The sequence below is a fragment of the Hyaloscypha bicolor genome (genome assembly GCF_002865645.1).
Source record: "Hyaloscypha bicolor E unplaced genomic scaffold K444scaffold_165, whole genome shotgun sequence".
Lineage (NCBI taxonomy): Eukaryota > Fungi > Ascomycota > Leotiomycetes > Helotiales > Hyaloscyphaceae > Hyaloscypha > Hyaloscypha bicolor.
The window spans coordinates 158,779-178,550 of NW_020194667.1; the positions used below are offsets into that span (position 1 = coordinate 158,779).

Sequence of the window (19,772 nt, forward strand, 5' to 3'; positions counted from 1 at the left end):
TCCATCATCCTTCCAGTAACCACCGAAACCCTCGGCCAGAACGCAGTAATTGTGCTCGTGGACCGCATCAGGCGGAAAGTGATCCTAATCGCCCATTCACAAGGAACGGCCGGTGCGGTCTTGCTCGCGGATAAACAACCCAGCCTCGTGAAAGCGTTGATTTTAGTAGAAGCCGTGGGGCCCCCGTTCGTTGAGCCCTTGCTCAATGGAGGAACACCGACGCGAGCGTGAGGCATGAGCGATATGCCCGTCTCTTGTGGAGAACACGACTCCTGTCTCTGTCTCCTCCTTCGACATCATCAAGGGAGTCACAATATCCAATTCCAATTATTACGTAAGGTGCACGACGGCATTTTTGAAGCAAGCGGGAGTGACGGCTGAGAAAGTGAGGCTTGTGGACAGGGTGGTTTTGGGGAATGGGCATATGATGTTTATGGAGACGAATAGCGAGGAGATTGTAGGTGTGACAGGGGAGTGGTTGGCCAAAGTGGTGTAAAGGAAATGACCACACTTGTGATAAGCCAAACACGCCTAGATTTCACTCGGAAGTGAGGGTTCTATAACAGGAGCTGAAGAGATGAACTGCTGGTTCCATGGGCTCTGATCAGACGCTTCAACTGTCACTTGACTGCTAAATCACTCCAACGCACTCTCAACTTAGCCAAAAGATTGAGGAGTGAAGACAAACCCCAGATCATGAATCTCTTTTCCATTCGTCCGACCTCTAATCCAGATGGTACAGATGATTATTACTCTACAATTGCTTCCAATCCTGACCCCACCAAACGCCTTGCCAAATGCTTCAATATCTGTACTCCACAATGTAATTCATAATACAACGGACCCTTCCGAAACAAACCCGGCCTAGCCCGTTCCGACATATTTAAACCAATTCGGCCTGCAGTCTTCTTTCATTAACCACGACTCTCCGTCTGTGAAACGGCCAGTCATGCAGCCTTTGCATTTGGGAGAGTTGGGACAGTTGAAATACGGGATGTGCTGGTATCCGATATCACGGAACCTATGAATCATCAGCACAGGCTCTGAAGCTTGAAAGAGGGGAAGAAGTACCAATGAATCTTGCTCGAATCCTCAAACAGGCCCAACGCAATACTGTGCACGGGAGCATCACCCCATCTCTCATAGAAAAACCCTCCCGCGCGGTCTAGATGATTGAAATAATCCTCATACGCCTGACTCCGCCAGAAACTCATATCTGCAATCTCGAAATTGGACCAGAAATGACAGGTCGAGTACCCGTTTGCCTTCATGTTGTGATCTGGTCTCCGCTCAGTATCTACCAACCACGGCATCGAGTTTTGGTCATGGAGGTATTCTGGATGTTGGGCCAGAAATTTGACCGTTTCTGGCCATAACGTGGGGATTGATTTCGGCGCGTCGTAGAGGTTAATTGTGAATCCGTATGTCTTGTTGTTGTCCTGCATGTATCGGAAAACATCGTAATCGACATCGCAGAAAAAGTGTACTTTCGGTTCTACTCGCCAGTAGTATTGTGTATTTTCTAGAGCTGGATGCTTATAGAATAGGCCGCTGTTCCATCTGCACATCTGGTGGTAGGACTTCATGGACGCGTACTGGATGTCTTGTTCTTTCAGGATTTTGGCTGATTCCTGGAAAATCTCTTCGTCAATCCAAGAGGGGACTTCCCAGTGTTCTTTTGGGATCAATTCTGTAATGCCCATCAGCTGCCTGTCATCCGGCGGAAAGGACACTACTCACCATATTTGCACTCTGCTTTCGTCTCTGCCTGTGTCCGTGTCTTGAATTCCTCCGTGAATGGCACATCGTTAAAAAAGGTCCACGGATAATTGAATTTTGAGTTCCACGTCCGTTCGAGATCTCTCATTGCTTGTACCATCCCTTCAATCTCCTCGTTTCGAACTAAAGATAGGAGAGTCGCATTGATTCGGTTTGTGCCCTCAGCGCCAAGTCCGTATCCTTTCTCTGCTCGCCATAACGGGGCTCCTTCAGGTTCTCCAGTATCTACAGTGCAAATCAGCAGTCTGCCGGGAAAAGGGGCAGGGCTGGAGGCGTACAATCAAGAAGAGGCTCCTGATCCATAATTTTGGATGGCGATGCAGGCTTCGCAGGTCCAAAGACCTCGTATAAGAAGAACACCCACAGGCATATAGCTGCCAGGCCCAGCATTCGAATTGGTCTCGCTATCGCCATGGTGAGATGTTGTCGTGCTTCTAACAAAAATTATGCAGCTGGAAATAAATTGGAAGTGGCGCCCCCTTTGCCGACCCCTGAACCGGGGCGGCGCCACTCAATCGTAGCACGAACGCTTGCCTGAGATTTCAGGAATGAAACGCGTCTTCCGAGGCAGGCGCGTTTCTGTTGACATCGGATGAACCCAAGATTTCTTCCACAACTAACGCAAACATAATGGCGTACGCTACCAAGTTAGGAGCTCTGACAGAAGAGCTTGTAACCTTGCTCACGTCTACGTCTCTAAAAGTATGTTCGTTCGCTCTGTTTCTTGAATTCTCCAAAGGCGAACAGCATCTCCCCAAACGCTCTTTTAATGCTATAAGAAACCCTGGGCTAATAGAAACATAGTCTGACCCTGCGAGATTCAATCTGCATCGAGAGAGCGCTCTTAGAGCTCTGCGGCATCACAATTTTGCTCGAACAAATCAATTCGATGTCACCAGTCAATTCGATGGCCTGGACGAGAAGTTTCGAGTCCTCCTTGAAGACTCATTGGCAGATGCGCTCAAGGAACGGCTGAACATTCTGGCAAAATTGGAGGTCAAATGGGCCCCCGAGATTCTACATCTGCTCCTCGAGCTTTCGGATCGACCAGTTGAGAAGTCAAAGCTCGAAAATCTCGATTTTCTGAAAGAACCTGAACCGGATCCAGGACGAACCTTGAAATGGGAAGACCTTATTGCGGAAGATCCTCTTCTGCGAGATAAAAGTGTTTGGCAGAATGTTGATTTTGGCGCCGAGAGCTCTGATGGAGAGGATGGATTTGAGGACAGTCGATCAGAACTCTCTGGGTTGACAAACACAACTCTGCAATCGAGCGTAGATGAAGAGTTCAACCAGCGGCCGGAGGACTACGCTATTGATACAATCAACAAGGAGGATTTAGATCAACTGCGAGATGCCCAATTTTGGCAGAAGACTCATACTGTGGATGGAGTCCAGTTGGAAACGGTGAAGACGACAGTTACAGAACTTCAGGCTATTCGTGAAGTCCTCTTCATGCTCTTGGGGTTGCCAACATCGTTATTTGAAATATTACGGGAGAACCTTGTAGTCCCGAAACGGAAGTATGCTCTAAAGCATGCCTCTGCGGACGCGTTCTTTAAAGTTGGGAGATCATTTTCCGAGCAAGGAACTGCAGTAATGCGTTTGCGGTCATGGGCAGGGCGGGATCAATCAATTCCATTGATGCAGGTCTTACAAAGCTCCATTCTATGCCGCACGGTCGAATTCGACGCACGAATATCGGACATACAGCAGCGATTTGTCAACCCGGCAAAGGATATTGTCGTCAGCCTCCTCAGTGTTCAAGCAGAAGTTTCTTCCTATCTGCGGCCTCTGGTTCGACTCTCTGAGATTATCAAGAAACTCGATGACGAGCGATACCCTCATGCATTTCGTTATCTAGAACTACTCTACGATGAAGCTTGCACATCGCAACTGGCTGGAGATGATGTGATCTACTCATTCATAGGACGAATATTCTTCGAATGCTTTAAAATATATCTTCGTCCTATCAGGAAATGGATGGAAGATGGGGAATTGACTAAGGGTGACAAAGTCTTTTTTATCTTGGAAGCTTCTGGAGATATTGAGCCCTCGTTGCTTTGGCAGTCACGATTCAAGATCCGCAGGACTCAAGATGGAGTACTACATGCACCGAGATTTCTTCAAGCAGCAGCTAACAGGATCTTTACGACCGGAAAAAGTGTTGTGGTCCTCAAGCATCTCAACCAGTTTGATTTTCTCCAATCAGCGAGGGGTGACTTTGAGCTCAGTCTGGATTTTGATAGCGTCTGCAACCCTGAAGTTCTCGGATACGCTCCTTTCCCGGAGCTCTTTGACTCTGCATTTCATGCTTGGGTAGAGAGCAAACATCACTCTGCTTCGTCGATGCTTCGCAGAATCTTATTCGACTCCTGTGGCCTCCAAACATCACTTGATGCTCTGTCCCATTTGTACTTCTTCGCCGATGGAACCACTGCCTCAGTGTTCACTAACTCAATTTTCGACAAGCTCGACACCTTGGACTTATCTTGGAATGATCGCTTCACACTCACCGAATTAGCTCAGAGCACCTTCGGGGCAATCCCGTCCCTATCCTCAGATCGTCTACGAACGTCCGTCCTCACCCTTTCCCGAAAGCATCAAGACGTTGCGAAATGTAGGAGAACGGTCAAAGTCCTTTCAATCCTCGAGCTCAAATATCATCTCTCTTGGCCCATCCAGATAATCCTCACCCCAGCGACGATCTCAACCTACAAAAAGATTTTTACCTTCCTCCTACAAATTCGCCGAAGCTCCCACATTCTCTCGCGCCAGCGCCTGATTACCGATGGACTCACAAAGTCCAGCAGCTCCGACGAACGTGCACTCTACTACTCATTACGAACCCGGCTTCTATGGTTTACCCAAATGTTGTATTACTACCTCACCTCCCTCGTTCTAGAACCCTTATCCCAGAAAATGCGAGCAGAGCTCAAAGCCACCGAAGACGTTGATACTATGATCGAAGTCCATGCCTGCTACATCAAAACAACAATTGACCAAGCTCTTCTCGGCAGCAAGCTAGAGCTAATTCATAAAACAATTCTTAAAATCCTGGATCTAGGAATCAAACTTGAAGATGCACAAGCGGCGAATGCAGCTGCAAATAAAGAAGCTTTGGAAAAGCAGCAAGAGATGATGGATCTTTCGATGGCAAGCTTGGGTCTCCATACACCACAAAGGAAAGGTCGTTCTCAGCCCGTGTTAAAAGAGGCCAAGGAAAAAGCTGAATCAAGCTCCGATGATGAGGAACAAAATATCGATGTTGATCTTAGCATCCTTTCATCAACGTTTGACGAAAAGGGGGATCTGTTGTATGTTGAGAAATTGAGAAACATGAAGACGGACTTCGATAGATGGGTACGCTTTGTAGCAAGTGGTTTGAGGGGTGTCGCACGGGCTGGCGGGGGAGGAGAGGCCAGGAGTTGGGACACGCTAGGAGAGATGTTGGAGAATGGGTTAGATGCTGGTGGGATGGGACATCGATGAATGTGTGTAGTTGTGGCATCGTGATCACGAATGCCGAACTGGAAGTGATTGAGGCTCTCATCCTCCCATCATTGCGCGGTCGATGTCGTGCTCATCTGCACCCCGCGTTGGTGGAACGTTTCTCGGCGTCGGCCCCGAAAATTCCCCGCAGATTGACGTGAGCCACTTGTTTTCGGGTCTTCTACCTGTGTATATATCTTCAGATGTATATTCAGGAATAATTCACCTTACGGGTCAGCAATTGCCCCGTTGACCGACGGCCAAGATGAACTCCGGCGACTTCTCTTTGTCAGCTAATCATCATCTTCTCCAGCACGGAGTTCCCGTTTTCGTTCGCCCGTGCTTTGATTTGTAAGAAGGCCAACCCACTCTTTTGCCCTTTGGCTATCTCTTATCGCTCAATGCACGACAAGTGTACTGTGTTGAGCTTCATCTTTCTCTTTTCACGTTCCATATTTCCAATTTCATCATAATAAACGCCTCTGCAAGAGAGGAAAGGTCAAGATGGCAGACTTCGAGTACATTAATCAAGCAGATGCGATGGAATTGAAAGGGCCTAAGCCCCCGAAGGATTTCAGCTACCATTACTCGCGAGTCACTGCTGCGAGGAAGGAAAGCAGTGTCAAGTCATTCTACAAGTACTTTATGATTCCGGGAATTAGAAACCTGGCTGGTGGTATGTATGAAGCTCTTCCATGACATGATGGACTTCTCGAACAGCATCCGCCACACACCGCATGGGGAAGCAGGTAGCTAACAGCACTGCACAGGACTTCCTAATGCCAGTTTATTCCCATTCGATACTCTCGAAGCACAAATCGCACAACCTCAACGATGGAAACCCACTCCCATCGACCCCAATGATCCCAACAAAGATCTCTCGGAGCACCTTGCCGCAACCTCCCTCAAGAAAGACAATAAAGATGTATCTGTCGCAGCACATCTTACCGTCCCACATGCGTCAGCGGTTGCAGACCCCATGCAGAAGATCGACTTGACAACCGCCCTTCAGTACGGTCAAACCCAAGGCTATCCTCCTCTCTACTCCTTTCTCCGACAATTCACACGAGAGAACTTACAACCAAATATACCATATGAGGGTGGACCAGATATAGCCCTCACCTGCGGAAATACTGATGGGCTATCCAAAACACTCGAATGCTTGACCAATGTCTGGAGTGAGGAACGAGATTGGATTCGGGAGAGACCGGCTATCTTGTGCGAGGAGTTCGCATACATGAGTGCCGTACAGTCGTGCAGACCGCGAGGAATTGCAGTCGTGCCGGTTAAGATGGATATGGAGGGTATGCTTCCAACTGGCTCTGGTGGCTTGGAAGACGTTCTGGAGAATTGGGATGACTCCCAGGGGAGGAGACCTCATCTGATGTATACTGTGACGTGAGTGTTACTCTTCGCTCCCAAAATATTCTGCTCACGGATTGAAGGATTGGACAAAACCCCACTGGAGGAACACTCTCCGTCCAACGACGAAAGGACATTTATGCTCTCTGCAGCAAGTACGACGTGATGATTATTGAAGATGACCCTTACTGGTATCTGCAATTCCCTTCTGCTGCATCACTCGAAGCAGAGGCTCGAAATCTCCCTGCTCCGGCTGCCGCACCGGTGCACACTTTTGAAAAGTCATCAGGCTACCCGTTCCTTGATAGTCTTGTTCCATCGTACTTGAATATCGATTATGATGGCCGAGTCATTCGTCTGGACACGTTTTCAAAGACTGTTGCTCCGGGCTGTCGACTGGGATGGATTACGGCCCAACCAGCAATCGTTGAACGCATCGTTCGTATTTCGGAATCATGCACACAGCAACCTTGTGGGTTTGTTCAATCCATGATCTCTGAGCTGGTCATGGGCCCTCAGCCCGTCATGTCCGAATTTGTAAAGAAATCCAAAAAGGAGCAGGTTACATTCACAGGATGGAAGACAGATGGCTGGGTCCGCTGGCTTGCCGGCCTCCGTGGTGTCTACGAGAGACGGATGAACCGGATGTGCTCTGCTCTGGAGGAGGGCCGTTTCCAACTCAAGCAGGGAACCCCAACTAAGACTTCTGAGTCAGATTGGGCGGTGATCTCCAAGACCAAGATGTACTCATTTGATTGGCCACGAGGAGGGATGTTTGTCTGGATACAGATGCATTATGAATCACACCCTCTCTTTGGCCAGATCCCTGGGCCGAAGATGGCACAGCTGTGTTGGATCTTCTTGACTACCACGCCGTATTTGGTGCTGGCTGCTCCGGGTCTGATATTCAGTCCTACACCAGAAATTATGGAGAAGGAGGGTTGGAAATATTATAGACTTTGTTTTGCTGCTGTTACCGAGGAGGAGGTTGGCAAGAGCGCCAAACGATTTGCTGAGGGGATCAAGGCGTTCTGGTTGATCAAGGACAAGAAGGAGATGGAGGATATCGATCCCGAGATCAGTGGAAAACAGATGGACGGCGAATTGACGGATTTAGGAATGGAATTTGCTTGTTAAGATACTTCCTCTTGTTAGATGGGGGTTTGGGATATTCAAGATAGACCGGGAAGAATACTGTTGATGTCATTACGAATGTAGGACAAACATGTCAATGACGAAGCTTATTAGACGCAAATATAGACAATCTGATCCTTACACATCTACATCATCGGTGTCACCTCTCACCTGTAAAGAAAAGGCCTGTCTACCATGTAACCCCAAACATCCGAAGTTCACCCATCGACCCCACATCGCATGCCCCACAAATACAATCAGCCTTGCTTCCTCTTCCTCACCACAACGACTACAACCTCTCCTCTGGAGTCCGCAGAACCCCAATTGAGCCTCAATCTCCTCTCTGCAGCTCCTTTCACTCCCCTGTCTTTCAATTCCCTCAAAGGCACATCGAAAATGGAGAAAATCACTACCAAGATCGCCGCCCTCCCTCCGGGCACGCCCTACTTCTCCCTCGAGTTCTTCCCCCCCAAAACCCCCATGGGCTCCTCAAACCTGCGCGCGCGTCTCGACAGGATGTCGCACTCCCTGCGCCCCCTCTTCGTGACTGTTACCTGGGGCGCCGGCGGCTCAACAGCAGACAGGAGCATGGAGCTCGCGGAGCTGTGTCAGCGGGAGCTGGGCCTCACGACGTGCTTGCACTTGACCTGTACGAATATGAAGCGGGACATGGTTGACAGGGCATTAGAAGATGCGAATGCGTTGGGGGTTAGGAATATATTGGCGCTGAGGGGAGATCCGCCGCGGAGCGATTATAAGGATGGTAATGGTAATGGCGATGGTGGAGCGGAGGGGGAGTTTGAATGGGCGGTTGATTTGGTGAGGTATATCAGGAAGGGGTATGGGGATTACTTCTGCATTGGCGTGGCGGCATACCCGGAGGGACATGCGGATGAGAGTCACCCGGAAGGACAGAGCTTGGAGCACGATCTGCCGTATTTGGTAGAGAAGGTCGGGGCTGGAGCGGACTTCATCATGACGCAGCTTTTCTTTGATATCGACGCATACGATCGGTTTGAGCAGAGATTGAGGGACCATGAGAGTGGTCTTTTCAAAACGTTGCCGATTATCCCGGGCATGATGCCGATTCAGAGTTACCAGATGATTAAGAGGACGACGAAATTGAGCCATGCAAAGATGCCAAGCAAGATTATGGAGAGGCTGGATGTGGTGAAGGGCGATGATGAGATGGTTAAGAAGGTCGGGGTGGACATCGTGAGCGAGATCGTCACGCATATCAAGAACTCACCGTCGCCACAACCAAGGGGTTTCCATTTCTACACTCTCAATCTGGAGAAAGCAGTCTCTTTTATCCTGGAACGAACAAAACTTATCCCCTGCTCACCAACGGATATCGAGTGCGCGATCACAGAGGAACCTTTGCCTCTCCCACTCCCTCTACAAACCGTCAGTATCAACGGCCCGCACACAAACGACTCTCGCCACCGCCGTACCCGCCGCCAAAGCTCAGTGGGCTCAGACCCGCACAACCGAATCATCATTACCGCGCCCCGAACCTCGAACCCCTCCTACGAAGCCACAGGTCTCGAAGCTGGGGTCCCCGCCGAACCCGTCAACACCCGCGCCAACACGCTCGCTATCTCCGAAGGCGAAGGCTCTCTCGGCCGCGAAGCAACATGGGATGATTTCCCCAACGGGCGATGGGGAGACGCCCGAAGTCCCGCTTATGGAGAAATAGATGGTTATGGTGTCAGCCTACACATGTCTATCAACCAAGCGATCAAGCTCTGGGGCTACCCTACCTCTCGAGACGACATCACAGACCTCTTTTTCCGGCACATCGAAGGTTCTCTCTCCGCAATCCCGTGGAACGAAGAGGGTTTGAATGAAGAAACTAACACCATTAAATCCCAACTCTTAAAACTAAACCAGAAAGGATGGTGGACAGTAGCTTCCCAGCCAGCGGTAAACGGCGTGCGGAGTACAGACCAAGTCTTCGGCTGGGGACCAAGAAATGGCTTTGTGTTCCAGAAAGCATTTGTCGAACTCTTCATCCCATCTTCAGACTGGAAAATCCTGAGGCAAAAACTCTCTGAAGAAAATATATCGTCGATGGTATCATGGTATGCATCGAACGCCGCAGGCGACTACCTTTCCTCTGATACCTCGTCCTCTTCCTCGTCTTCCAGCAACTCCGGAAATGGTTCCACGAACGCAGTAACCTGGGGCGCCTTCCCCGGCAAGGAAATCATCACCCCGACGATCATTGAAGAGGTGAGCTTCAGGGCTTGGGCGGAAGAGGCGTTTGGGATTTGGGGGGAGTGGGGACGGGTATATGGACCAGGAGAGAAGGGGCAGGTTAGTAGGGGGTTAATAGAGGGGATTAAGAGTGATGTGTGGTTGGTTAATATTATTCATCACGGGTATGTCGAGAAGGAGGGGTTGTGGAGCATGTTGCTTGATTAAGCTACCTCCCCCCACCCTTCTCCTCTCCCTCCTTGTATCTGTTCTCAAATATTCCGAGAAACGGGGACAATGGAGCATGGGAACGAGGAATGAGGAGTTGGGTTGCAGCATTGCGATGGCTGCGGGCGTATGGTGTTGCAAAAATTGCGGATATGAAAAGGCGTGAATGGATTGCAGAAAAAGATTGTTCTAGTAGACGAGGGATGAATGGAGCAATGGGTGGGAATATCAAGGCGTTTGATTATGCTTCTTCCTTCCTCTTCTGAGACATTCAACTACTTCCTCTTTGGACCTTGACTTCTCAACTTGGTGATGTCCTAGATATCGTTGTTGAGAAGATGTGGTGGTTTATGAATGTCCAGGCTGTGGCAGGAGAATGAGACAAACGTAGGTGCTCGTAAGGACTCGCTGGCTTGAGACACTTCTCTTCGGAGTCGAAATAGCTCTGTAAGATCAACAAATCAAAATGTCTTATATGAAGGGAATTTAAGCCTCCTCCACGGCAGCACTAATCTCACAACACCACCCATCCCCACTCCCCCTCACATCAACGCAATCTTCATAACACAAATCAAAACACAGCACAGTCACAGCCATAGCCACAGTCACAGTCACATTCAAGATCAAAGAAAAGGTATCTCAATTCCTTAACTACGCAGACCGTCCAGTCCACCCAGCCCCGAAAAGAGAACACCCTGTGTATCACACCGCTCCCTCAGGGCAGTGCCATCTATTCATCCCCCATTCATCATCCTCAAATGAGACCCCATTCTTTGAAGTACCACAAACCCAATCATCAATCCCAGACCCCAGGCAACGTAGACGAATTCTCCCTCCCCACCGAGGTGTCCTCCATCCATTGTTCCGAAAGCCGAGAGAGAAGCTGCCAGCAACTGAATGCCACGCGAAGGGTGTACATGTGGTGTGGAAGGGAAAGAGGGGGAAATGTCATGTAATGAACCATCTGTAAAGGCCAACCAGCAAAGTACAACCGGGCAAAGACCCCTGAAATCCAATCCAACTATCCATCATCCAGCAAAGCAAGCCAGCCAGTCGAAAGATCCGTCGTTGTCGAGATTGAAAGGAATCCGCGGTTCAACACAATCTCTATCCAGGAAAGAGAGAAGATGGACTTTCTCACCAAAGTCATATTCCTCATTTTTTCTGGAAAGAAGAAGCCGAGGAAGTGTGGTGGCGATGGCGAATATGTTGTATGTTGTATGATCATCCGGAACACCGCCGGGAAATTTTGTGAAATGGCGAAAGAAACAAGCAAGGAAATTTTGGTGGTATTTTGTCGAAGCCGATTGTTGAAATGCGCCGGGCGCCGAAGATCGACGTGTTGAATCAAGTCGAAAGAAGTTGAAAGGGAATCAAGACCAGACGCTGACACGCCGAAGGAAAACCGCTGAGATGGTACAAATGAGGTTGCAGAGCCGAAGTCGATCTGGGCCAAGATGAATTGTCGATTTACTGCATGTTGCGAGAGAGACTGCAGATTGTTGAGGCAGAGAAAGGCGGGAAGTCTAAGGCAGGAGACTTAAGCTTCCTCTTCGACGTCGTAGTAGAGGCCCTCCTGGTCATCATAGCCATTCATACCGTCATCAGCGTTGCCATTGCCGTTACCATTGTGATAGCCATTGTCGACGAATCCATCAGAGCCGTTCTCCATGGACTCCTCGTTGACCGCTCCATCCTCTTCGTCATTCTCCGAAAGCTCAGCATATGAAGATGGAACAACACGGGAACGGGGGGATGGCTTCTTAACACGGCCGCTCTGGACCTTGTGGAGAGTGGCCTTCTTCTTTGTCGGAGTCTCATCAAAGTTGCTGCCGGTATCCTCCTCATCGTCGTCTCCCTCGTCCTTCATCTTCTTAGCGGGCGCCTTGCGCTTTCTTGGCGTTTGGTTCTTTTTCGCGGAACCATTCTCTTCTGTAGTGTTAGCTCGGTTCCAACTTGGATCCTTACGTGCGCGCTCAAAGTATGTGGAGACAGCTTTACCTGTAACGCCCTCGCCGTATTCACGAGCGATGGCTGTAGAAAAGTTAGCAAAAGTTCAGTCAAAATATGAGTGGTTGATGACAGCTCGGAGGAGAACGAAAGGAAAGACGGAATGAAATGAATCATCGCAGAGAAGTCGGTGTGGAAGGCAATAGCCTAGGGGAGCGCAAACATGTGTCAGCCTTCATAGCCTCAGCATCCTTCTTGATAGGGCGGAACGTGTGCTCAAGTGAGGACGGTGTTCTCCCATCATTGAGAAAGCGGGACATAGCTGCAAACCAGTCAATATGTGTCAATCCATCGATCTTGTGCTGTGCTGGGCTGTGCTGCAAGGAAAAGAAGACAAGAGGTACAGTTCGTTCCACCAGAACCCTTGCCATCCGGCTTGCCCTGAGGATTGACATCAACATTGATATTCTTCGGGTCTTGGCCTGCTGCCACAGCAGCCATCTGCAACTTTGCACCTGCTTTGTAACGGCGGAACTGCCATTCCAAAGCACCCTTAGTGCAGTCACTACCGATGAACTTCGCCATCTCTATAATGCTCGTCAATAAGTGGTTGGTTGAACATGACCAAAGAAAACGTGATGTGCTGTGTAAAGAATGGAATTTTCAATCTCTGACTCTGCTTGCTTCCAATTGTGTTCAATGCAAGGTCCTTTGGATCGCCACCAGAATCAGCGCAAGCACGCTGGCGATCAGCATTAGCCCGAATGGCACGGAGTACAAACTGTGTGCCACCTGCGGTGCTGTCGCTGCCGAAGTACTTGCTGATATCTGTGGATCTCATCAATAAGATGTCCAATTGGTGGATCACTGACAAAAAAATCGTGCTGGCAAGGAAAGCGTGCAATGGAAAGTGTATCAAGAACTCCCTGACCCTGAGCTCCCTTGCCCTTGACACTGTCAAGATTGACGTCCTTTGGATCTAGGCCCGCCGCCTTCATGTCCAACTGGCGCTTGGCAATAGGCCGGAAGCGATCCGTGAACTGGAACTTGATGCCATTGGGTGTGGTATCACTGCCCATGATGCTCGAAATCTCTGTGCACTAATCAATATGTGTTTTGGGGTGCTGAAATTGAAAGAACATTCAAGAAATTTAAAAGCAAAGTCTTCTACCATTGCCACAGTTCGAACCCTCGTTTGCTCCGCTAAGCATGATGCCCTTGCAGTCAATGCCATTTGCTCGAGCATTCTTGATGAGGTTGACATCGGCCTTGATACGAGTCGCAAACTGGAACTTGATGCCACCAGCTGTCGCATCGGATCCGAAACACTGTTGAATCTCTGGAAGTAAAATCAATAAACATGCTTGAACATAAGGAAAACGTGTAAAACAGGATGACTAATGGGGAGCTCTCTAACACTTTCCGCCGCCACCATCCTTGACATTTCCTACCAAAGTGACACCCATTGGGCTTTTGCCTTTGGCGAGAGCGTCTTTGATGAGCTTGACATTGGGGTTGATGTTGCGGTTAAAGTGTTGATTAAGAGTGCCAGGCTTGAGCTCGGGATCAAGGCACCTAGCGATTTCTGCAGCAGTCATCAATATATTGATGCACTGGAGCAATAAGCAGACGTAATGAAAACGTGCAGGGTGAAAAATATTGCGTGAAGACAGATGTCTGACCCTTGGAACCACCGCTGATCTTTGCAATACCAGCCAGGGAGATTTTCTCGGGATCGCCACCGGCCTTCAAGGTCTCCAGAATGAGCTTGACATCAGGTCTGACAGTGCGGTCGAAGATATTCATGATGGATTTGGCTGTTGCCGATTTGCCGAAGCAACGAGCGATCTCTGCAGGAATACCAATAGCGGCTTCAGATACTGCCGACATTGACAAACCACCTAACAGAAGGAAAACTTGCAGTGTGCTGGGGGGATTGAAAGATGCCTAACGCTTTCCCGGCTTGCCATCTCGAACGTTCTCGATCAGGATGACGCCAACTGGATTTTCACCTCGGGCGCGAGCCTCTTGGACGAGCTTGACATTAGGTGTGATATTGCGAACGAAGTGCTTTTGGAGAGCACCAGACTTGAGCTCAAGGTCAAAGCACTTGGCAATTTCTGAAGGCAGCATCAATATGAATTCCCAAGATGACGCAGTGCAAGAGCGAAAGCCAAAAGGAAAACGTGAAGTGTGCAAGATGGATTGTGGTGAATTGTCTGACCCTTTCCAGCTCTATCAGATCTGACACCTTCGATCAAGATCACCGAATCGGGATCTTCACCTCGGCCGACAGCTTCCTTCAAGAGCTTGGTATTAGGACTGATATCACGACCCAAATGGTGCATGAGACTCGGCTTCGTGAGGCGGCTTCCGTAGAATTTGACAATCTCTATGGCGATCATCAACAGCAACCCCAATGAAAGAATCATCAAAAACTTCGACGCAAGGAAAACGTGCAATGTGTATAGGATGTGACATGGTGTGCGCTCTGACCCTTGCCGATTTTGCCGTCCCGAACATTCTCCATCATGGTAAGATCCTTAGGATCATCGCCACGAGCGAGAGCGTCGCGAATAGACTTAACGTTGGGTCGGATGTCTCTCTTGAAATGATTGTCGAGACCAAACTTCGTGCAGTTGGTGCCATAGCACTTGGCGATCTCTGGAGGCCAAATCAATATGAGATCCACCGGCGATGCTCAACTCGTGTAAAGACGAAAGGAAAACGTGTTATGTGCTTATGGGGAGATCGCTGAAGGGTCTACGACAACCGCCAGCCCGCAAGGCGTTGATCTCAATGTCTTTGGTCTCCGCCTTGCGCGAGTGCCTCGTTGATCTGTCGGACACCTTTCTTGACCCGAGCAAACATGACATTTTGGATGGCTTTGTATCAGCATCAGAGGCTGAAACAACAAGCCACACCAGACTCATAAAGACTGCAGCGCAGATGCTTAAACAAAAGGAAATGGGTTGTGTGAAAAAGGCAGAAATTTTAAAAGGTCTACCCGAGGCTCCCTTTCCGCCAGTCCAGAAAGTACCCAAAAGGTTAACATCCTTGGGATCGCCACCTTGATCCAAGGCATCGGTGATGGCCTTGACACCTGGGCGGACTTGTCGCTTCCAGACACTTTCAATGGCGGATTTGGTGGCATCAGACCCAAAATATCTAGCAATCTCTGCACTACATATCAATAAAGACTTCTTCTTTGAGGAGTGCTGTTCAAAATCCCAAAACGTAAGGAAATGTGTAAAGTGCTTTGAAGTATTTGGGGAAACACGCCGGACACCTTTCGGAAAACCAGCCCCTTTTGTTTCAGCGCCAATGGGAAGCGTCTTCGGATCAATGCCCTTGGCAATCGAGTCATTGATCAACTTGGCATCTCTCTTGAGAGGGCGGAATCGATTCTCGAGAGCAGATGCAGTGCAGTCACTACCGAACCTAGCAGCAATGTCTGACAGATATCAACGGAGGCCAACAACATCTCGCAAAACGGAAAGAAACGGTGCTCTGTGCAAATGACAAGAAACAATGAATATTTTGCCCTTGTTACCTTGGACTTTGGAAGGAGCATCGATCAATTCAACTTTGAAGGGATCGAGGCCAGCCTCGACTGCATCTCTCAGGAGCTTGGCGTTCTTGTGCATGAGACTGCATCTGTCCCAACAAGATTTGTATTTAACTCCATCTCCCCAGAAACGGGCGACCTCTAGATTCGCCAGCATTATCAGGAACCGCAATTTTTGAGTTCACAAACTAATGAGATTGACTGAAGGAAACGATGAGATGGGAGGATGGCTGAGCGAAGAGATAAGGAAAGGTGTCACATACCGTTATAGTCTAGCTTCAGACCGGGGTGAGCGGCAAGGATGGCCGAAAGAAGGCGAACAGAGCTCTCGTACGACTTCCAGTTGGGCATTTTGTTGGCGGTGTTGACCAGTTACCGAAAGTGACTGTCAAACGTCGCAGTTAGCGAAACTGAATTTGAAAATGCATCAAAGTCTCCCAAGGTCGAGAGAAGCGGGGTAGGAAAAGTGAAGATGAAGATGACGTGATAGGTGTATGACAAGTACCAAAGTACAGTCGATGCAGTTGCAAAGTTGAAAGCGAGTGAGAATGGCTCAGAGACAGCGATGCAGATAGATCTGTGCGATGACTGCAGGTTGCGATGGTGGATGGATGATGGTTTGAGATGTGGTATTGTGGGAGAAGGAAGATGTTTTAGAGTTGGGGTGGAAGGTTGGAAGTTGAAAGGTGCTTTGGGGAAAGTTGAAGTTTGAGCTGAGAAGGCGGATGTGGGGTGGTTGGGGAGATGGGAATTGTGCTGCGACGGGAATAGATGAATGGAAGGAGGAGAGCGTGATCGAAAATAAGTTGAAGAGTAGATCACTTACATTTGGGAAGTTTGTTTGGATATCGTGAGGTAATATGCGATGGTGGTTCAACTTGAGGTCGAGATCAACGAGCTGGTGGGAAGAAGGTCAGCGAGAGTTGGCGGGAAGAAGATTGTGGTCGAGAGAAGGTTTGAGGATTGGACGAAGAAAACAGGAAAGAGTAATACAGATGTGTGATGCGAAGAGCAAGGCGTTGTTGTTATTGTTATTATTGCGTTGACTTGGGTTGTCTTGCGAAAGAGGTTGTGGTTGAGGTCGTTGATGGGAAGAGGAAGAGGAGGGTTGCGAGACGAGGGGGGGTCTTAAGTACTATTTCGAAAGGACGGGAAGTTGGCCAGGCTAGACACGCAAAATTCGAGAGAAGGCTCGAGATTCACCGTGGGGATGAAAGCGAGAGGCTTCTGGATTACGGAGGCTTGTGAAGTCAACGTGCAAAGGTGTGAAAGGCGGGCGGAGCCTCAAGGGCTTTGGAAGGCACAATTGCTTGGAAAATCATGGAATCTTACTCCTAGAAGCCAGTTGAAGTTTCTATACTTGTATCTCATTATCAGAATATTGTATCCCCACACAACAGGATCAATTGAGGTGGTGGTTGCCATGGTTGGTCTCGAGGCGCAAGCAGGTGTTTCCTTGACGTTCACGCTCCCTCACGATCTTTCACTTTGCCGAAGCGAGATCTGCCCTGCGCCAAAACCTGCCACAATTTGCCCCCTCTCAACCTTGTACCTTTCCTCCCCCGGATCCGCGAGCCTATCATTTCTGTCGATCATAGTTTTTGCAATCTCGGTCTGTACAGGTTTGTCTGGGAATTGTGAGATTTGACAGTTGTGGCTGTCTCGAGAGCCATTGGCCAATCGCGAAGAACGCCTGGCATTGCTTCCACCCTGGCAGCGTGGCAGCAGGGGTATCTTCACCGCCCACCAACTGAGGGAATATTGACAGTCGAAGAATTAAAGCAAACAAAGATCATAATCAACCTCTCATCCTTGGGAGCAACGGGAGCGGGGTTATGGCCGAGGAGAAGAGTTGAGCATGTTCCGGGTATGTGCAGAAAGTTGCTTCTTAGAGGAACTGCTGGGTTGAGTGGAAGCAAACAATGAAGGTTGACGGATTGAGTAGCACAAGAGAAGAAGATGGCCTCGAGGTCATCTGCAAAGCGGCAGACTAGAAGCATTAGCAAGGGAGTCCCAGCAGCGGATTCAAAGGTAAATGCAGCTTGTCGAAAACGTGTAATTCTAATCTAGCTCAATCTCCCAAGTACGCATCCTTTTCTCCAGCCGGTGTCCTCGCCCTCGGCCCATTCGCATGCCCATTCATCCTCATCTCCATCCCTAATCCCTGAGCATGCTCTTTCACCATCTTGCCCGCTTCCCCATCCCCATACACAAAATACTGGCCGCCTAAGAACAAATCACAGCACATCTGGAATATGCCACACAGCTTGAACGTCCAGGGTATCTCACTGGTCGCCGTAAAGAACCAAAACATCTTCATGATATCACCAGCAATCCAGTTTGCGATAACGGAGACACGAAACCCTTTGCAGGAGCGAGACTTGTAGTTGGACAGGATTTGCGGGAGCGGGAGTGTGGCTTCGACGGAGAGGCCGATGGCGCCGAGGCCTGCGGAGTAGAGGGCGTAAAGGGTTGGAATAGGGGAGATCAGGAGTTCGAGCGCGACCAGGGAGATGAAGAGGTAGAGGAGGAACTGCCAGTATCTGCATGAAAATCCGTTAGCATTCGCTCGCAGATTCTGTGCGGGCTTGGAATCAACTCACGGTTTATGGGACCGCCATTGCCAGAAATTATACGGTCTTGGAATGTCGAATTCTCTGTCTCTTGCCCCGGCGAACGGGATTGCTGCTTCTCCTCCCTTCGACGAAGGGGACGGTCGGTGGTCGAGGGCTATTTTCAATAGCACCAATTGAATCACAATCATAATGAACGCTTGTATGAGCAAAGCTGTATCGAATCTCGCGCCTGGATAGTAGAACACTCTATAATGTTCCCATCAGCAAAGGTTGGTTCGGGAAGCCGGAAGTGCAGCATACTTCAGCATCGATGCAACCAGCATAATCAACGGGATATCTAACGAAAATCCAGCGCTAGATTTCGCCCGGTGCATCGAATACGTCTGGTCGGCGTAGGAAGTGATGGGCGAAATGATGATGAAGATAGGGGCGACGAAGCCCGTTATGAAGGACACGAGGCCCATCTTGAAGGAGTGTCGGGGGCGGGGGCGCGACGAAAATGCGAAAAGGGAAAATCTCGACTACAATGAGTCCATCTATTATGATATGTACAGAGGGGAGAACAGGCGGTGCAATTGAACGCGTCGGGAGGTTTGCTGTCAAGATGTGGACTTTGGCCAACTTTCCTCGAGATCAGCGTCGGCGATCCACCACCCATGCTCCCACGTGATTGAAAAGAGAAACTCAGGGCAGTTGGCGCAGCAATCACGAAGTGTGAGATCTTCGCAGTCGACCCTTCAATACAGTACAATATTTTTTCGCATTAAGTTTTGGAACATTCTTTTTCATAATCATTTCAATTGTTCCGTTTCTTCTCTGGACATTGAAGGCCAGCTCGTCGGCTCTACTGAGGCCATTAACCTTAGCGGGCTAGCGGACAAATCCGAGAAGCGAAAAGTGATTTTCTGATTTTCTGATTTTCGCACCCACACCTCACCAAAAAAAAAAAGTATAGCATATACGCCTTATTCTCGACTACTCCTAACCCCCCCTTAGCTTGCGTGGTCCGTAAGGCAAATCCCATGGATTACGAGGCACATCTCTATCTCCCTTACTTTCTGTATCCTCCATACTGCCTATATTACTCGAATTATCTATATTTCCTTCGTTCCCTTCTCCTCTAGTATCCTCACTCTCCTCTACTATAACCTTCTTCCCCATTACCTTCTGACCTTGTATCTATCTTTGTACTTGCTTTCTATATCTTATAGGCGGTCAAGGCTTTGGTATAAAGGGTTTTGCAGATACGGAGCGAGGCTTTCTAGACTTAGTAGGATTAGTATTGAGTTAATAGAAAGTATAGACTTTACCGTTATTATTATATCTATAATTTGTATAAGTACTATCGAATTCGCCTTTTATAACTATATAGTATTTAAAAGGGCCCCTCGGTCTCTTCTTATTACTATAAGTAGTATAAGCTTGAGAGGATTCGGTTCCGCAAGTATATACCAAGCTTGCCTCCAGATTTGCCTTGCCTTTCT

The 19,772-nt window shown here is 49.0% G+C and overlaps 6 protein-coding genes across 6 annotated transcripts; 3 read left to right on the forward strand and 3 right to left on the reverse strand.

Annotated features, from left to right (window-relative positions):
* Positions 1-864: 864 nt before the first annotated feature.
* Positions 865-2,193, reverse strand: K444DRAFT_572094 (glycosyltransferase family 15 protein; the record flags this gene model as incomplete). The annotated part of the gene is made up of 4 exons (XM_024877346.1): positions 865-1,021; positions 1,072-1,690; positions 1,741-2,004; positions 2,058-2,193. The coding sequence occupies 4 exons, from the start codon at positions 2,191-2,193 to the stop codon at positions 865-867; spliced, it is 1,176 nt and encodes a 391-aa protein (XP_024729589.1).
* Positions 2,194-2,388: 195 nt separating this feature from the next.
* K444DRAFT_599911 (uncharacterized protein) lies at positions 2,389-5,547 on the forward strand. Its single transcript, XM_024878598.1, has 2 exons — positions 2,389-2,481; positions 2,584-5,547. The coding sequence occupies exons 1-2, from the start codon at positions 2,410-2,412 to the stop codon at positions 5,269-5,271; spliced, it is 2,760 nt and encodes a 919-aa protein (XP_024729590.1). The 5' UTR covers positions 2,389-2,409; the 3' UTR covers positions 5,272-5,547.
* A 92-nt stretch (positions 5,548-5,639) lies between these two features.
* Positions 5,640-7,909, forward strand: K444DRAFT_619396 (PLP-dependent transferase). The gene is made up of 3 exons (XM_024881506.1): positions 5,640-5,947; positions 6,042-6,669; positions 6,717-7,909. Exons 1-3 carry the CDS (start codon positions 5,776-5,778, stop codon positions 7,768-7,770), a joined length of 1,854 nt encoding a protein of 617 aa, XP_024729591.1. The 5' UTR covers positions 5,640-5,775; the 3' UTR covers positions 7,771-7,909.
* A 254-nt stretch (positions 7,910-8,163) lies between these two features.
* On the forward strand, positions 8,164-10,194 carry K444DRAFT_542699 (putative methylenetetrahydrofolate reductase 2; the record flags this gene model as incomplete). The annotated part of the gene is made up of 1 exon (XM_024875899.1): positions 8,164-10,194. One exon carries the CDS (start codon positions 8,164-8,166, stop codon positions 10,192-10,194), a length of 2,031 nt encoding a protein of 676 aa, XP_024729592.1.
* Positions 10,195-11,734: 1,540 nt separating this feature from the next.
* K444DRAFT_635654 (uncharacterized protein) lies at positions 11,735-16,063 on the reverse strand (the record flags this gene model as incomplete). Its single annotated transcript, XM_024883893.1, has 13 exons — positions 11,735-12,228; positions 12,549-12,731; positions 12,927-12,972; positions 13,017-13,237; positions 13,316-13,472; positions 13,596-13,729; positions 13,827-14,045; positions 14,097-14,264; positions 14,369-14,536; positions 14,641-14,808; positions 15,152-15,598; positions 15,698-15,853; positions 15,976-16,063. The coding sequence occupies 13 exons, from the start codon at positions 16,061-16,063 to the stop codon at positions 11,735-11,737; spliced, it is 2,649 nt and encodes an 882-aa protein (XP_024729593.1).
* Positions 16,064-17,717: 1,654 nt separating this feature from the next.
* Positions 17,718-18,944, reverse strand: K444DRAFT_619402 (uncharacterized protein). The gene is made up of 3 exons (XM_024881507.1): positions 18,589-18,944; positions 18,316-18,534; positions 17,718-18,255 (listed from the first exon to the last, which is right to left on the reverse strand). Exons 1-3 carry the CDS (start codon positions 18,750-18,752, stop codon positions 17,784-17,786), a joined length of 855 nt encoding a protein of 284 aa, XP_024729594.1. The 5' UTR covers positions 18,753-18,944; the 3' UTR covers positions 17,718-17,783.
* Between the last annotated feature and the right edge of the window lie 828 nt (positions 18,945-19,772).

Bases quoted from the DNA above. Each gene is read 5' to 3' on its own strand.
- K444DRAFT_599911 (XM_024878598.1), top strand. From the start codon at position 2,410: ATGGCGTACGCTACCAAGTTAGGAGCTCTGACAGAAGAGCTTGTAACC. The intron at 2,482-2,583 runs GTATGTTCGTTC...ATAGAAACATAG, and splicing joins TCACGTCTACGTCTCTAAAA to TCTGACCCTGCGAGATTCAA.
- K444DRAFT_619396 (XM_024881506.1), top strand. From the start codon at position 5,776: ATGGCAGACTTCGAGTACATTAATCAAGCAGATGCGATGGAATTGAAA. The intron at 5,948-6,041 runs GTATGTATGAAG...AGCACTGCACAG, and splicing joins AATTAGAAACCTGGCTGGTG to GACTTCCTAATGCCAGTTTA. The intron at 6,670-6,716 runs GTGAGTGTTACT...CACGGATTGAAG, and splicing joins CATCTGATGTATACTGTGAC to GATTGGACAAAACCCCACTG.
- K444DRAFT_619402 (XM_024881507.1), bottom strand. From the start codon at position 18,752: ATGGGCCTCGTGTCCTTCATAACGGGCTTCGTCGCCCCTATCTTCATC. The intron at 18,535-18,588 runs GTATGCTGCACT...GGAACATTATAG, and splicing joins CTGGTTGCATCGATGCTGAA to AGTGTTCTACTATCCAGGCG. The intron at 18,256-18,315 runs GTGAGTTGATTC...ATTTTCATGCAG, and splicing joins CAATGGCGGTCCCATAAACC to ATACTGGCAGTTCCTCCTCT.